The 18,232-nt window shown below is 46.6% G+C and overlaps 1 protein-coding gene across 6 annotated transcripts in view; it reads right to left on the bottom strand.

The window, feature by feature from the left end:
• Positions 1-10,700: 10,700 nt before the first annotated feature.
• Positions 10,701-18,232, bottom strand: part of RASAL2 (RAS protein activator like 2) — a 163,693-nt gene continuing 156,161 nt past the window's right edge. For 4 of the 6 annotated variants that reach the window (XM_032862573.1, XM_032862569.1, XM_032862571.1 and 1 more), the window contains 3 exons: positions 17,401-17,488; positions 14,428-14,458; positions 10,701-11,918 (listed from right to left, as the gene is read on the bottom strand). In XM_032862573.1, the coding sequence (XP_032718464.1) occupies positions 11,776-11,918; positions 14,428-14,458; positions 17,401-17,488 (262 nt within the window). In that variant the 3' untranslated portion in view covers positions 10,701-11,775. The remainder of the gene's footprint in view (positions 11,919-14,427; positions 14,459-17,400; positions 17,489-18,232) is intronic. The other 2 variants (XM_032862574.1, XM_032862570.1) reach the window with 1 other exon arrangement.

Here is an 18,232-nt window from a genome sequence, read left to right as displayed (position 1 = left end):
CCGCGCACCACTGCCCCCTCCACGCCTCAGTTGCCTGCAGAAGGGCAGCGCTATGGCTCAGCCCAGGCATTTGGCCTCACGCCCCCAGCCTCTCCTGGGAGCTCCCCAGGGACCGAAGAGAGCGCCTCAAAGCCTTCGGGCTTCTTGAGCACGGGACGCATGCCTCGGAGACAGGTGGGAGCCGGCCAGGGCCTGACACAGGTGTCCGCCCGCGTCACTGTGAATTGGGGGCCCCACACTGGCCTGGCCCCAGCGCCTGGCTCCTCCTCGGCGGGTGACGGAGCCCTAGGCTCCATGCCCAGGCTACAGGACAGGAGACTGAGGACGGGGGCTGTGGCTCCCCTGGCTGCATTCCAGTCCAGTCTCTGGGGGACCCTGTGCCGCCAGAGCCCCTTCTCCGGCTCCTCCTGGCTGGGTAATCATTTAGGGTGCGGGATGTAGGGGAGAAGTCCTCTCTTTTGGCTGTAGGAGTCTGACGGCCAAGTGAACTGTTGGAATGTTGACTCTCCTACTTACTCTGTGGCCCGAAGCAAGTTCCCTAACTTCTCAGAACTCCCCTTTTCTCATTTTTAAAGTCAAGTAAGAGACCAGTGTCAGGAAGTGTCTTTCAGCACCCGGCATCTGGCAGACCTACAGTTAATGGCAGTTACTATGATTTGGGTCTCAACTCACTGTGAAACGTGTAGGGATTCCTGCCATCTCCTGCCCGTGTCCTTACTCTATAGACAGAGCGGGCCTCCTTCTCATTTTATTAATTATAAATGATTGTGAATGATCAGATTATGAATTAATGAGATGGCGGAGTCTCACAGGGCGAGGGCTACTTTATGCCTCTTTGTATCTTTCCCAGGCCTTGAATAGTGATTTACACGCTGGTGGATGATTTAATTCCACAATCACTTCCCAAGGACTGGGTTTGAACAAGACATTGAACTATAGGTATCAAGATGAGCAGGGCCTGTTTCCTGTTTTTAAAAGAGTTTAAGGGGACTAAGAGCGACAACAGTTCACTAAGTGCTGAGCCCAGAGTGTGACCCGAGGGCCCTTGTTCACTCTGCCTGGAAAGGTGGTGGCCGTTGGATCAAAAGTTAGCGGAGGATTTCAGGCAGCAAACACTGGCACATTCTTCCTGGCGGAGGGAACAGCACAGGCAAAGGCAAGTAGATGTGACAGACAGTGTGTGGTTTGGGGACCACAAGGAGTCTGATGTGACCAGAGGCCACGTATTTGGGAAGGGAGAGGCAGGGGAAGAGGGAGAGAGGGTCAGAGTCTGAAGGACGTGACCCCGCAGTTCATAGAGGCGTCCGAGGCATCCAGCAAATGAGCAGGAGGCTCAGCACTGTCGTCCGTGGGAGCCGGGCGGGCGCAGTGACGTGGGGCAACGCATGTGTCCAGGCGTACAAGGAAAGAGGCGCGGTTCAGCGTCCTACATGGAGCATACTCAGGACCACACCGAGAGGACAACCACCCATGCTTGGGAGAAAAGGCTGGAAGGAAATGTGTGAAAACCTTAACAGTAGTTACAGTGTTTCTTCCGTTCTCTGTTTCTGGATTTTATACATTTATTCATTTCACTAAAGAAACGGACAGGGCTTTGGGTGGGGAAAGGAGGGGGCATTTGGAGAGGAGAGGCAGGAATGGCACGTGTGGGTAAGGGCTATTGCCCCCTGTGGGACGTGGGACTGAGGCTAGCGGGGTAGACCAGCAGCATGAGGAGGGCTGTGAGGGAATTGGTTTTATCATTTACAAGTGATAGTAATTGAAGAAATACAAATACAAACACATTTTTTAAAATGGTCAGCTTTGTTCATTGAATCACAGAAATACAAACTAAAAACAAGATGCATTTTTAAAATAATTTTTTTGAGGGGGAGGGGCCATGGGAGAGGGAGAGAGACTCTTAAGCAGGTCCCACGCCCAACATGGAGCCTGACCTGGGGCTCAATCTCAAGACTCTGAGATCATGACCTGAGCCAAAATCAAGTCGGGTACTTAACTGACAGAGCCACACAGGGCGCCCCTTAAAATAATATTTTTACTTACCAGTTTGGCAAAGATTTAAAGGGGTGATAATATGCTGGTACAAATGCAGGGAAAATCAGCGATCCCAGACCCTGGATGGGAAAGTTGGGTGGTGCTGGCCTTCTGGCAGCGTGTCAGTTCTGGAATGTGCATACCCTTCCACACAGACATCCTGTTTTGGGGACTTTATGAAGAAGAAAGATTACAAGGTGCACACATACTCCTCTCAGGGGAGAGGAGGTTGCTGAGAGGAGGCCGCACTTGGTTTTGGAATATGTTGAGTTTGAAGTGCTACCTCTTTTTTTTTTTTTTTTTTTTTTAAAGACTTTATTTATTTGAGAGAGAGAGGGACAGAGGAAGAAGCAGACTTCCTACAGAGCAGGGAGCCTGACCTGGGGCTCGATCCCAGAACCACCTGAGCCGAAGGCAGACGCTTAACAGACTGAGCCACCCAGGTTCCCCGTAGTGCTACCTCTTGATGGAAATGTCGGGGGGGGGGTCCCTGGCTGCCATGGTGGGGTCTCTGTGAAGCTGACAGCAACATAAGGGCATCAGGCCCTGTGGGGTAGGGCCTACTGAAAGAAAATGTTCGCTACTGGAAAGAACTCTCATCATATTGCCCAAGCGCCACACACCCTGCGGCAGGGACACCGTGTGGGAACAGTGGGGAAGGGACTGGAGGGTTGGGCGCGCAAGCCTGTGGGAGTGAGTCAGGGTTTGGCCGGGACGGAGCTTCCGCTGACTGGCTGGTTTCTGCAGCAACGGTGTGCGGAGCAGCGGCGGCCCAGGCCTGGCTTGTGGCTCGGGGGCTTTTGCCAGTCTCAGCTCCCCCTGCTCCTGGTTGTTTTTGCGATGGCTCCTTTATGTTCCCCTCCTGTAGCTGTGGCCACTGGAGGAACTGGCAGCGATCGGAGAGAGACAGCCATGGCCACTCAGGCCCAACGTCTGAGCTCATCTAAGCACCCGGCGTCTGCAGAAACCACCCCGGCACCCGCCCCAGGTAACTGCCTCTGGTTCTCCAGGTCCCACTCTTCACAGGGGAGCCAGTAAATCTGGACAGCCACGCCCTAGCACAGGGCACTTGAGAGCTTTTTATGACAGATGGCATGAAACATTGGGAAGAGGAACAAGGCAGAGGAGCCTGGAGTTAGCTCCCTGACTCCTGCCAAAGCCTGGGGAGCAGACTCCCTCACCCCACCTTCTCCTCTTTCTCATCTGCAACAGCGGGACGGTAAGGACTGCCCTGCCCACAGCCCAGGGGTGTCGCAAGCCCCCACTGCGGTAGTTACGCAAGGGCCCTGTGGACTACAGAATGCGGCACAAGGAGGCAGTGATCCCTGCAGGCGGCCGTCGTCCCCGTGATGAGTGCAGAGGCGCCTGGCCCAGGGCTGAGCGGCTTTAGAGACTTGGAGAACCTTCTTAGAGTTTTTTGGGGTACAGTGGGCCTTTAAAATGTGGGTCCGGGGAGAGGGGATTATTTCCAGTACGGTGTGGAGCATCTACATAAGAGATTTGTTAAAAAGGAGGGAAAATACAGAAGAGACAGAAGATAACGGCTTGTGGGTGGCCAGGAGGTGGCTCTTTCCTGCCAACCTCGGGCTGAGCTTTCTGCCCACAGCTTCTTCCTGCTTCCTTTTTGAAACCCGGAATCACCACTTCGCACCCATGCCATCCGCTGGGGGCAATCCTGGCTGCTAAGAACTTAGTTTCCAAACGGCGACGGGATAATTCTCCCTGAGCCAGAGAGCACTTTTTTTTTTTTCCCCCCAGGGAAACTCTTTGGAATCCTGAAAGCAGATTTTACCATCCCAGCTCTGACGGACCCAGAAGATCTGAAAGACCAATTTTTGAGGGAGGTGAGACTTCACACCACTCCTGATTTTGACCAGTCAGGTGACTTGATGCAAGGCAATACTGTGGGACCCAATATACCTAGAGCAAAAGCTTTGGAAAATTAGCTCATCTGTTCCCATTGCCATCACTCTGGCTCATGGTGACAGGTTGGTGCATGTGCTGAGATGTTCGGGTCCTCTATACTCTTTTTTCCTAAGCTTTTCTTTCTCCCCTCCCCCCCTTTAAAATCGAGACAGCGTTGTCAAGAGGCCCTGAATTGAGGTCTTGGCTTTCTACCTATTAGTTGACCTTGGGCAAATAACTTAATCTTTCTATATTTAAGTTTCTTCATGAATTAGGGCCAATAAAACCGAACTCCATATCAACCACACCAATATGGTTGATATTATAAGTGGAATATTCCATACAAAATGCTTAACAAATTGGGATGTAGTAAGTGCTCGATAAACACAAACATTAGCTGTTACTATCAACATTATTAGTTTTCTGAATATACGTTTGTTCCAGGCTCCCCCCACCGCCCTCTGTTCTTTTAAACGATTATAAGGTAGGACACCGTGAAGAAGAAAATTGTTCCCAAATATTGCAACCGAAGCCTTAAACTCATGTTCGAATATGGCTGAAGGGCACATTTTTCAGTTATAACAGATAATGGCCATAGATGACAGAGCTAGAGTTCCATATAGGTCACCTAACCAAGTCATGACGTCACCGACAAGAAAACAGACTGGCATGGATCTGGTAGCTAACAGCAGGCCAAAGGAATAAATAGCACCAGGCAACTCATTCTAAAACCTCGTGAACTCAAGTGTCTGGAAAGAACAGTAGCATGTGTGTGTGCGCACGTGCACCGGCCTGCTGGGGACTGGGCACAAGAACTAGGAAGTTTCCAGTGGATTTTGCTATTGAAAGAAGAACAGATATGAACGAGGCAATTCAACACCTGCTAATTTTTTTAGTAGAAGTTCAGGTAATAAGACTGCAGTACTGAGTAGTAGGTTTTCAAAAGTCAAGGACCCTTTTTTGGGGGGTGTGTGGGAGGACCCAAACCAGAAATCATCTTCCTTCTGTTTTAGAGTAAAGCCAATAATGGGAAACTTGGGAGTCAAACAGGGGATTCCATCTTTGTTAGGACATATCTATTCCCTATTAATGGAGAGAATTTCTACCTCACAGACTTAAAGGACGGAAAAGGTGGGGACAATGTGTGTCTGTGTAGGAAGGTAGAGCGTGTATTATTAGTTTTAGCAGCATTTTCAATTCTGAACAGAAGGTGAGGAAACACCTGGAGCCAACTTACCCAGTTCCAGCGACAGGGACAGAGAAATATGGGCACAGACACACATAGTGCTCGGGGCTCACTATGGACTAGTGGTTGTTAGCCCCAACTCGTTAGAATCCCCCGGGGAAGTGGAAAAAAGAGCTCCATAGGCCCCCCCTTCTTTTCTGATTTCAAAGTTCTGTAGTGTTTCTGATAAACAGGATCGAGAAGCACTGGTTACGTCATTTGTTTTAGTCCCCTTTGCCCCCGGGCGTGTGGGGGTGTGTGTGGGTGTGTTTGGTGGTGGTGGTCATAGTGTCCTGACCAGATTTATATGCTTTCCCATCAGGGGTTGGTGCTGAGGACAAAAGGCAAGCAGCTGGAGGGGGGCTAGGAAAAGAGAGGGCGCAGTGGGACATAGAGTAGCGTTGGGCCATTTAGGCCGGGAGGTCACAAGATAGCAAGGACAGTTTCTCTCGTTTTGATGTTTCAGATCCAAGAAGTCTTAAAGCTTACATTAGGTCATGAGCAATTCAGACTGGAATGGGTTGGCTGCGAAGTAAACAAAGACTAGCCCACGTGGACTGATCTGGAGTCTGTTCTCGCATAATCTTCTCTGGATTCTGAGGGCAAAATTTTCATTCCTAGTAGGTCAGACAATACATCTATCTGTCCCAGGCTTTTAGAAATAACTCCAGCTATATGGGGAGGCTAACTGGTAGAATTTCAGAACCACATCTCACACACAAGAGACTACCTAGGAGAAAAAAAAAAAAACTGGTCCCCCTGGATTTTATAGGATAAAATAGGGAAGCAGAAGCAGATGGAAGCATTTGGGGACAGTAACCTGGAGAATGACAAGCAAACAAGAACAAAAAACCCCAACAAAGCGACAAAAATCCTGAAACAAACCCCATTAATCTACCTGGGGAATTGGGAGGGGACAGTAGTGGGCCGGGAAGCGAAGTGAGGCCACGCTGGCAAAGGACATGGAGGACCCTTTCCTTCAGAGCCACGAGCTACTGAAGAGATGTTAAGTTCTCCAGAATGAGGAGCTCTCTGTGGGCCTCATCACAATACAACATTATTAATGCAAGCTATTTGTCTTACTGTGTGTAAATATTTTTTACTTGTCAATTGGGAAATTCTGTGACACATTGTTCTTAATGTTAAACTATAACTTAAGAAAAAAAAAATACATGACCTCAGAAGAATGTTCCTGCATACATTTCCTTTCTGGTTTTTCTCCAAGTGTTCTACTCACCCAGATACAGGATAGAAGTAAGGTGGTAATTATGTGAAATACAGTAGCAACTTTAGTCTGAAATGTTTAAAGTTAAAGTTTATTTGTATTCTTTGTAGGAATATCAATAAAAGACCTCAAACGTATCTATATCTGTACATGTACAAGAACCATCAAAAATTATTCACAGAACAAAAATAAATCTTCTTTAGGACAAACCCAGGTAATGAAATGTAGATATGGATCTCACGTATGGAACAATCTAAGTGCTACCAGCACAAAAATATGGCTTTAAAAATAAAATAAAATCTTGGGTTTTGTTTTTCTAAGGTGTATTTCTCTTTCTTGAAATAAAAAATAAATTATTTAGAGTTATCATTGTAAAATAGTCATGTGCACTAACACATTCTTATTAAGGCCCTGGAGATGAAAAACAGAATCAAATTTAGAAGGTAAATTCCTCACAAGTGTGACTCGGGTTAGTGTGCTGCTGTCTGCTTGGGTTAATTCTAATGTTACTAGGAAATATCTAAGCACCAGTCAAAATTTAACCTTTACTATTTATTTCCACTTTTCTGCAGGATAGTGGTCATTGAGTCAATAATATTTTAACCTTTTGGCGAACTGGGAACTGAGTTTAGAAATGACATAAATATGATATTTATACATGAACATTTGAAACCCTCCCATGGATGTTGGAGGCTCCTAAAACATCGCTTCTGTGGAAATCTTTCTACAAATACAGATAAATCTGATTTTAGGTCCCAAATGAAAACATTTCCTAGTAGAACATGAGGGTATTTGAATGAAAAAGAAGAAAGCAGTAGGAAATACGAATGCAGGCTGAGCCAGGGGCAGAACAACCCCTTTGCTCTCCTGGGGTGGCTCGCTGTCTTGCCACTGTCCTGCGGGCTTGGTTTCTCAAACACCTGAGGATCAACTGACCAGGAACCAAAGCTCCTTCTTTCTGGAACCTGCTCTCAGATCAGTGATATTCAGCTTTCTTTTTATGACCCGCATGGTATCAATGACGATAGCTAGGAATCTTGAGACCAAATGTCAGACCAAATCAATTTCAAGTCACTTTAACATATATACATATAACACATATGGTACATTTTAAAGAGGAATGAACCACAGTCATAACGTCTAACAAATGAGAGCACAAAACCTAAAAACTCAAGAAAGTCTGGGGATTGCTGTTCTGTAAGATGGACTAACATTCAGAAAAAGGAAGCCCTAGAAATTGTGTGTTTTGTGTGGCTGTGCATGTTGCCTTTCCACTCATCTGTGTATTTTAAGATCAGGCAAAGGATATATAAATCCTGTTTCCTTGAACCTTTGCGCTACTGAGAAGGCTGCCGTCCATCAGTCCCCTTTTGGATCATGGATCTTCCTCACGTTCTTTCACTCCTCATAAGATATTTATTCTGTCTCATGCAAATTTCATCAATTTTGTCCTTTCTAAACTCAAGAGAATTCATAACTGGGTCATGACAACAAGAGAATGCTTCTAGAACTAATAATAATCACTTGAACATGGAAAGAGATTCTATTTAAAAATTCAACACCCCACCATATCTTGCCTTTAATAGACTAGTAAAATAAGTCTTCCAGTTGACACACTGATAAAAACAAAGTATCCCAAATTCTTGGCCCTCAGGTAATGGGAGGGAAGGCAACTATTGACTGCTGGGGCAAGCAGGTGATTTCACACGTGACTTGAGAAGGGGAAGGGGAATGGAGAAGGCCCTTTTGGTTCCACAATCTGTAGGAGAAGGTGGCCCCTGTGGGTACAGCTGACAATAAACTGAGGCTGTGGCCCAGCGATAAGTCTAGTCTGGTGACCAGCCTCAGCTCCAGGTCACATGGGACTTAGGTAATCCCAAAGGAGGTTCCTTCCCCAAGTTCAGCTTTCTCAGGAACTCGAACTGGAGCTAACCAGCACGCAATCCAGGTGCAAGGCAAAGCAAATACGAATGCAAACTCACTCCATGATCACAGTCTTGTCCTGGGACGTCCGATAAGAACCTGCTCTGCCCCTGGGGCACCTCTGAGGACAGTGTGAGAGTCAGGGGCTGAAAGAACCACAGCTCTGTGAACAAAGGCTGAGGTCGGCCAAGATCTGGAAAACTTTAAGTCCAGCAAATTCTCAAGGTCATACAGCAGTCAGAGGCAGAAACTCCTGCTCTTTCACTGTCCAACACCATCACAGGGACAGGTGGCAGCAGACCAGAGAGAGCAACTTGTGACCAACTCGATACCCAGTGAAGACAAGAAACAGCGACGACAGCATGATGAGCTCATTTTACCACATTCTCCTCACAAATGGGCTGCCCTGGACTCCAACGGCACCTCGGTGAGTGCGCCTGGGGCATGGTGGGCGCTCAGGTGTCTGTTCTAGTTACCTAGATGTCAACTCCTGTGTCTCGGCTTATGTTGCAGAGACTTGGGGAACAGCAGGACCTGGTGGAAATGTCACTCTTTCTGCTGCTCCGGCCCAGAAAGCCTGTTGCTCCAGTTATATAAAAAGGGAGTACAAAAAGGGCTTTCCTGAACTCCTAAATCCTACGCACATTGTCCTTGTCAACAGCCAAGTCTGGCGGTCAGCTTAGACAAGCACTTCTCAAACACTTCACCTGAACCTCAGATGCCACTGGACTGCGGTCCAGGCTGCAGCCCGCATCGTGATGTGTGCCTGGAGGAGGAGCGCGGCCACGGTGATCTCAACCTGCCCGCCTCTCCTCGACCATGCCCTCCTCCCCGCAGAACATCCGGATGTAGTTCTTTGGGCTGAAGAAAAGCCAAATTAAGCAATAACTCCATAAAAACTGTCAGCTGTTTGCTGCAGTCTTCCAGACTTAAAAATCTTTTAGAGTAAGTTCTACAGATGGCAGCTTCTCTCAAGAAATTCTCAGAAAAATGTTTGGATAGGAACAGGCTCAAAGGATAATCTAAAACGTAACATCTGGCAACAGATCTGAACTTCTAGCTGACTTCTAATTTGATTTCTTTTTTTTTTTTTTTTTTTTTTACTCTTTTCATTCGAGATAACCTGGTAAGAGAGGGCTGCATCTGAGGGGCTCCCACAATGCCAACAAGATCTAGGCAGCCATCCAGCCATCACAAGCACATTTGGTTTTTTCTGTCTCCCTCAACCCCCAATAAATGAGAATAGCTTTAAATGAGGACACCTGTGTTCACACCCCCCAGCCAACACAGGGCACACCTTCAGAATTAGTAAGGTGGGTTTCCTATTCAAAGAAGGGGTTTTGACCACAGTGCACCCTAAACTTTGAGGGAGGAGTCAAGAATTTGTAAAACAACTACCAGGGGGTCAAGAAATTAACCAAGTGCCAAAATCTGAGGGCACGAAAACTGTAGATCAGATAAGCTGGATGAGCCGCCCAATTTACAGTTCTGACTGGCAGAAATGAGATTAGGAAGGGAAATGTTTTAAAAGGTTGTGGGGTGGGGGCTTTGGGGAGGCTGCTGAGATGCAAGGTCCAACACAGAGATCCACCTGGGAGAAGCCAGGCTCAGGAGGTCCGAGCACCAGCCCGGGGCACCGTGAGAAATGTCTTATGTAGAAACACTCACTCTGTGCATAGGGCTCCCTTGGGTCTCTGTTTTTGTTTTCCCCATCTCCCCTTTCCTTTTCCTTTTTTTTTTTTTTTTTAAATTTCCTTAAAGTTTATAATTTAAAATAAACATCCTTAACTTTTTTGAGATACGTTGTTGCTTTTTCAGGATAAAGAACTGCTTAGATCTTGCTTAAAGAGATTCAAAACCCTTTTAACATTATATCTGACAGCAGAGAAGGCATGAACTTGTCCTATCTGTGCAGTTATATGTACATATGTGTGAGTATATATGTATATATATTTGTATATATAATGTCTGTTTTAACACGTAACATTCCATACTTCTGATAATCAGGTTTGCATTCAAGATGACACTTCACACCTCTGGAAAAAAGGTAGTAAACTAGCTTCCATGACTGTTTCTGTCCTACAATAAAGCCAAGGATGACAGTTGGTGAAACAGAGTCATTATTGCCAAATCTACGAAGAGCATGGGAGTAACAACTGAAACGCATGGTCCTTGCACTTTTAGTTTTCTTTGTTTATACGCAGAATCATGACTTTTAAGAGAGCCATACTTTGGATCCGGATTTCCTTTCCAAATTTTAGTGAGGGAATTAGAAGCCATTTCAAAGCTAAAGACTGAGTTAAAATTACCCTGCCCAGAGATTTGCTAGTACAGTGGATAAAATCTTTATCCCAAACAAAAATTGTAAGTTACAAATAGAAAAGTTTTTTTTTTTTTTTTTTTAAATAGGAAATATTCAGAGATTCCTGCTATGGTAGGGTTAGCCCTTTTCTGTGTGGAAGAAAGGGTGTTTATTCTGGATGGCTTATGGACAGCATATTTGAACAACCTCTCCAGAGGAGAGTGAACCCTGTTGGTGAAGACTGCTCCCGCTGTGGGGGAGGAAAGGGCAGTGGGTATGTGAAGATGAAGATGGTATGCAGAGACACAAATATTTATAGTTCTGTAAACTCTAAAGAGGAAAAAGAACACCCTTTATTACAACTGGGGTTAAAAAAAGCCCCCTATCTAAAATGGAAAATTCCCATCTGCTGTAGACAGAAGGAAATAGACATCAACAGGAGTTCGATGGAAACCACTGCTAAAGTCCAGTTTTGATGCAACAGCTCTTATCTGTGTCTTCGGAAACAGTGTATCCCCAAATCGGATTAGCTGTCCATCCCGAACCAGTCTTGGTTGATCAGTGGGATCAACTGTTTTGGTTGGTTCTTGGTATTTGTACGTTCTCCTACAGGACAAGGGGGCCAGAGTGGGGTTTTAGACCGGCAGATGAATCCCTGAACAATTCATTCTGACGATGTCCTATTGCACTCCACGTGCTTCTATCCGACAGACCCTTGGTCTCTACCTACCGAGCCCGCGGGCTCATCGCTCACTCACACCTCGTTCCTACTTTTTCCTCCTCTAACAACCGCAGTGCTTTCAACAAGAGGAAAACAATAATAAAAATAGTAATAATTAAAAAGGTATTCTACATTATTCACTTCCTTTGGGTATATTACAGTGGTCTTTTCTGTACATGGCCCAGAACTAAGTTCCCTATGTACATAGAGACATGGGGGAAAAGCATCGACCTTGGAAGTCTCAGCCTTATGCCCTGAAAGACAAGGTTCCTTTCTTCACTCGAGAGTGTCTCGCCACTCTACTGTTCAGAAGTAGCAACATTCTGTAAACCTGGGGGGTCGGGGAGAGGGCTGGGGCCAGGAGAGCGGGGACATTTCCTTCTGTCTCCTCCCACAGTCTGTGTGTTCACCAAGGCCGTCAGCAGCTGCTGTTTTTGAATTCACCATTCTCCGTGATGGAAAGCTTGGTGGGGTTGGTGGGGGAGAGGCCATTGCGGACCTGCATGCTGTAGCGCTCCTTCACCTGCGTCAGCGCGCTCATCAGTCGGGTGTTGGCCGAATCCAGCGACACGATCCGCTTTTCCTGCAACACACCAACCGGGGCTTTATTCGAGCCACGTGCGGGAAACCCCATGGTAATGCTCTGCTGGAGGACTGTTCTAGTGCTTTCTACCAAACAGCGGCACACATGATGCTTCCCAGACAAATGGAACGTCTCTGCCTCTTTCTGCACCCTACTCAGGTTCGGCTTCCCTGAGCCCAGTGGGTCTGTGTTTCTTTTCTCTCCCTTTTTTCCTTGCAGCACAGCAGGACTGGTTATTGATAACCCCTTGGGACGCGAGGATGATGTGAACGAGACACCAGGTATTACTTCTGACTGTGCAACAGGGGTGTCAAGCTGCCTTATGGGATTAAGTGCTTTGGGTCAAAATTAAAACATAGACATTAGGTGGCAAAGAAAGAAGCACCAGAGGTTTCATTTCACAGAGGAGAAGTGCATGTGCTCTATGGGTTCTTGGCCCCTCAAGAGGGCCCATCAGTCACATTTGAAGAGAATTCACACTGTGCTCAAAATTACAACAATACATGGTGGCAGTTTCTAGTCACCAACAAAGTGAGGATGCAACAGCAAGAGGGGAAAAGCAGCCAGAAGCTCAGACCAAGGGGTCATTTGAATATGGGAAGGGAGATGTGGCCGAAGGGGGGCGCCATGAACATAACACATGGAAACAAACAGAGAACACAAGCTCCTCGACTCATTCCAGCTCAGAGTTACTCCAGGAAAGCTACCCAGTAAGGAGATTGCTTTCATTTTACTTTTGAGTCTCTGGGGGGAAAAAAATGCTTTAGGACCAATTTTTGGAACCAAACGTTGAATACACATGCACGAAAAAAAAAAAACCCAAGAGGAAAAAGGGCCACCACCCCAACCAAAATATGGCAATCTAAAGGAAAGTAGGCTCATCTAAGTATAAGAAAAAAAAAATCATCCCATCAAAATATTATCAGTCTCACAAAGATTAGGAGAGAAACCCTAATCTTAGTTTCAGCAGGTAGGGAGATCATTCCAGAACCTATCCAACATAAAGTTGTCACTTTTCAGAAAAGAGGCTTATGCTGAGAAGGGTCCATGAAATTAATAAGAAAAAACTTGAGGAACAACCCCCAAAGCCAAGAGGAGCTTTCCTCCCCTGGAGTGTCTGACTTTACTCCAGGAAAAGTGTGGTAAGGTGGGTCACGGCAAGGTGCCGAGAGGACAGGAGGGGCTAAGGGTTGGATGCTGCTCCTTGCTAGCGGGCAGCAGCTCCCCAGGGCCATGCCAGGGTGCTCTCAGCACTGAGCTGCCAGGAGGGAGGACCACTGCCCTCCACTGCCCTGGGGAATGCTGGAGGCAAAAGCATATGGACAATAGCATCAAGTAATGCTCCCCTTTAATCTCCTACTCTGGGGGTGGGGCAGGGCAGCCGGGCTAGGGGTTTAATGCCATTCCTAGCATTAAAAAAATGTCCTCCTGGGGCACCTGGGTGGCTCAGAGGGTTAAGCCTTTGCCTTCGGCTCAGGTCATGATCTCAGGGTCCTGGGATCGAGCCCCACGTTGGGTTCTCTGCTCAGTGGGGAGCCTGCTTCCCCATTTCTATCTGCCTACCTCTCTGCCTACTGAATAAAAAATCGTAAAAAAAAAAAATGTCCTCCTTTTCTCTGATGGAGGTCTTAAGTAGTAAGATACATAAAGTCAGCATTATTAGGTAAGCATTCATCTAGTATAAGATGCTTTTTATTTTGGGAGGGTAGCTCATGTTAGGGATATGCAAAACTCAATGAAAGAAAGATCTGTGAGGCTTAAAAAATGTAATTCAAAAAAATCATAGCTAATGGAGTTTATTGGGATAACAAGTCTAGATCTTTCGAGTCCTGCATCGGGCTCTCTGTTCAGCAGGGGGCCTGCTTCCCCCTCCTCTTCTGCCTGCCTCCCTGTCTACTTGTGATCTCTCTGTGAAATAAATAAAATCTTAAAAAAAAAAAAGAAAGAAAAAAGAAAAAGAATGGCCTCTGAAGAGAATAACTGGTAATATCCTGAAATGATTTAAAAAGAAATTTCAGGATTAGGATAAATTATAAGGCCCCAATATGAAGGAAAGTAGGATTCTTCAGGTTTACCCCCCCCCAAATTTTTTAATTTTTAAGGCATTCGTAAAAAATTATTTGATTCTTAAAGGGTCAAAAAAAGAGGCAAAGAATGATTACAATTATTTATTTCCTATGAGAGTTCCAGCTGAAGCCAAATAACCCCCCGGCTGAACAGCCAGAAGTTTCCAAGTGGACAAATCCCCTTTTGTAATTCCCCCCACTGCCAACGTCTCAAAATAAAACAAAAAGTGAAAGAAAAATAATCAAACAGGGACTTTTGAAAGTCAAGTTAGTTGGCAGAAGATGCTCTGACATTTTGATTCCGCCTGGGTTGGAAGGCAAAGCAATCCCCATCCAAAGGGATTTCCAGTGTGGGGAGTGCAGGAGCTGGAATGGGTAGGAGGCCAGTGTCCTGGGCCAGGGCTGGGAACTGCTCAGCTAGAGAACGGACCGGGTTTACTTGCCTGTTTGAATAATCTCATCTCCATTTATGACCTGTAATTTAACACAGCGGAGATGTCACTTGCAACAGTAACTAGGCAGCTGCTTGCTTCTCAGAGGAGGAAGCCCTTCTCTGTTCTCCATCTGAGTCACATGGAGGGATCCTGGGGGGTGAAAGTGGCACAGTCCCTCGTCTGATGCTCCAGAAATGGTCCCCTTAGTTCCATCACCAGGATCCCCATGGTCTACAAGGTCTAAGCTGGTTCTGTCCTGGCCGGTGGAGTGCTCACCTCCCTGCAGGGCCAGTTGGAAGGCAGCTGGGCCAGGCCGGGCCTCACGACATAAACTCCAGGAGAAGGACGGGCTGGCCTCAGCGACAAGCCTTGCCCAGAGGCGAGCAGGGCTGCTGATGCAGTTCACTGGGCACCAGGCCTTTAGAGCTTTGGGAAATGCTGGGCTCAGCTCGAATATAAGGAAAGCAACCGGATTCACTTCAGAAATATTTTCCACTACCAGGGGCACCAAGGAAGATGGCGGGGACCTCAAAGTATGGGCTACCTCCCTGGGAAGGCTTCACCCCAAACATGGTGCGTTCTAGTAAATGATGCCAAAGGGCTGCTCTGCTCCATCAGACACTCGTGATGTAAGATTTATTCCGACAGAGGAGAGGGTCTGATATAGAAGGTCATTCATTACAAAAGTTGCCCAAAGATGTTTGAAGTCTTTTGCTATAATAAGACTTTAATGTATCAGTAAGACAACAGCTAGAATTGGAGGTTATTATTATTTTTTAATTTGTTTTAGTGCTTATGATCTGTGCTATATATGGGAACTTGTTTTTCAAAATGTGGTCCAGTGAATTCTCCAAGTATTCTTCAGGGACCCATGGTGGGCTTACTGCACAGTAATGCCTGTGTTTGACAAAGTGATTTACTATATTTAGCCAACCTCAGTGGGCTTTCATCCATGAGCTGAAAGTGGCCCTTGCTGGTGGTGCTCAGTCCGAGCAGTTGGAATGTCATCTACGGAAGGTCCCATTGGTTTGACCAAAATAGTCCATGTAATCAAAGCATTTGAAAACCACTGCCTTGAGGTATGGACCCAAAATATCTAGTTTAGCCAGACCACAAGTGGACGCTGACTGATGCTCTGAGGATCACAGTTCACCCGTCCCTGAACAACAACGACCTCCTGGTTTACTGAGAGAAAGTCCTTACTTTCCAGAGCTTTTGAGGCCTGATCGATCCTACTCCCTTCTTGTGTTCACTGTCCACGCCTGAATCCTGTTTCGCACCCAGTCATCTTGCCCCCGATGTCAAGACAGGGGACAGGAGTGGGTAGAAATTGTCAGAAGCTCCTGAGGATGTGCTGACAGGCAGCCAGAAGAGGGAAAGCTCTGTGCACAGAGCCACGACTGTGACACACCCAAGCTTCCTCTGCTTAAGATGGGCATAGTTTTCGACCAGCTGGAATTATGAAAATGGTCTGTTTTATCTCATCAGAACCAAAAATCTCTCCTGGTGTGATTATCAAGAGGACTCTCTCTGTATTATTTTGTCACACTGAAAATCTGGAAGTAAAAACTTACTAACATTGGTTTTTCTGACTTAATTGCTTTCTGTATCCAGGTTGTTTCTCTGAAGACTGTGGGATGAATTTTTATAGTATGTATGGCAGGATGGCCTTGTCTCTACCAACTCTCCCTCACCCACCTTGGGGACACCCAGAAAGGTTTAAAAAAAGGACCAAGTCGGATAATTACAGCAAACCTTTCTTCTGATTCTTATGAGGTCCAAATATCCAGAAACTACAGAGTCCCAAGTATTCTAGGAGCTACGCTGATGAGAGCGTCACAGCTCACACTGGCCTATAGGCTGGGGGTATCTGTGGAACATGGGACCCAGGAAGCCTCCTTCCATGGTTCTGCCTTCAGCTTCCCTCCTAACTCCTTTGAAAGATAAATCCCATCCCCCATTAAACCCTGTCAGGAAACCAGACCGCAGGTGTTAAGTGCATGCTTAATAGTCCCGGGGGCTCCGACATGGATAGTCCCCTATGCAGAGAAGAGAGTAGAACATAAAGTCCTTGCTCCCATTTTTATTCCATAGCTTGGGGATATGATAAGGTCTTGAGGGTGACACATGCAAACCCATGAGGGTTGGCTGTCTCCAGGAAGGGGATATATTCGGAGGCTAGAGCAGCCACAATCAAAACTGCCCCTGCCTTTTGTTCTTTGTTTCACTCTAAGCAATACAACCATATTTAGCAATGATAAAATGAAACCAAATCAGCAATGTTTCCTCCTCTCCTGGATTTGGCTCGCATCACTGATGTGCCCTGTGAGGTGTTCTTGGCAGTCATTGCACCATTAGTGCTGTGGGTATAAGCTAGAGTGAGCAGAGGCCCAGGTTCTGATTTCATCAAGACTGAGAGGCTCTCTAAGCACAGCACTGACAAAGGAGGGCAGCCAAGCAAGTCCCAAGCATCACTGCCAAACCCTGCACCAGAAGAATTGCAAGAAAAGGTACCTGCCACAGCCCTGTCTTTCCCCTCCAGTTCCACTCATATGTGGGGCTCGAGGTCGATGGCACAGTGGACGTGACTAACAAGACCGTGAACATCACAGCCAAGCGATGGTCAGTGGAGGTCACAAGCCAGACACATGCGGTGTGCTTCTCACAGTCACCCCCTTAGAGAACGCCCTCCTTTCCATGAGGAAAGAAGGAAACCCCATCATGCAGTAGGCTAAGATTTGTCAAGCAACTGCCCTAAGCACGCTAATACTTTGCTGGGTTAACAGACTTGTCACCAGTCAAAGAAAGGAAAAGTAATGCAGGTCACATAGAAACTCTTTTAATCTTCAAAAGGTAATGCTGAGAACTTTCCAATGACCCATTTTTGCAGTACATGCCTTGGCATTTCCAAAGGGCTGGAAGTCAGGAAATTTAACAGTCATTACAAACAAGTGCTTCCTACTAGATTCAAGGCCTGCTCACCTGTGCATCAATTATTTTTTGCTTTGCATCAATAACTGCTTGCATCTCAGCGTGATCCTTCTTCAGTTCCTCTTCCACAGCCATCAGCCTAGAACGTGGCAGCAAGGAGACATCGAGAATGTCAAAGAGAGCCAGCTGACATAGGGGACAAGATAGATACCCAAACTCAGCAGAGTTCAGATTGCCACTCCTCTCCAACGAGAGGTCCGTAATCATGCTTGCTTTCTTCTCTCCCACCTCGAAAGGAGACATCCAAGGCTGACCTCTTGGCCAGTGACCGGACCCCACGCATTTTCATCTCCTCTGGGTCAGGGTCCCCAAAATCATTTCCTCCCTCTCCTCTGTCAGATCCTTCCCCAGCCCGGGCAGAGCTTATTTCATCACAAACTATCAAACCAATCAGAAGCAAACAAACAACCCCTTCTTACTCTCAAGTTTCCTGGTGACAAGCTATCCCTTCTCTCCTTGCACAGCTAAGTTTCTCAGAGTGTGCTACGCTTAGTCGGCCTACTTTCTCTCTCAGGCGCCACCTGCATCTTAACCCATGGACTTTCGACTCCATGAAACAGCTCAAAGACTGCTAATTGCCTCCATGTTTCTGAAACAACAAACCTTTTCTGTCTTCATTTTGCTTGACCCCTCGGTAGCATTTGACAAGAGGGAAGCACAGTGGTTACGAGCCTGGGCTCTGGAGCCTGACTTTCTGGCTTGAAGTCCTGGCTGCCCCACTCGAAGTGACCTCGGGCAGGTGACTTCATGGATTTGGAGCCCATTTCTTTATTTGTAAAATAAGAACAATGCCTGCCTCAGAGGTTGGCATTAAACACATCTT

The sequence above is a fragment of the Lontra canadensis genome, unplaced genomic scaffold, assembly GCF_010015895.1.
Source record: "Lontra canadensis isolate GAN:19392208 unplaced genomic scaffold, GSC_riverotter_1.0 scaffold24, whole genome shotgun sequence".
Taxonomy (NCBI): domain Eukaryota; kingdom Metazoa; phylum Chordata; class Mammalia; order Carnivora; family Mustelidae; genus Lontra; species Lontra canadensis.
The sequence above is the reverse complement of the archived record's forward strand: the minus strand, read 5'-3'. Positions and strand labels throughout refer to the sequence as shown.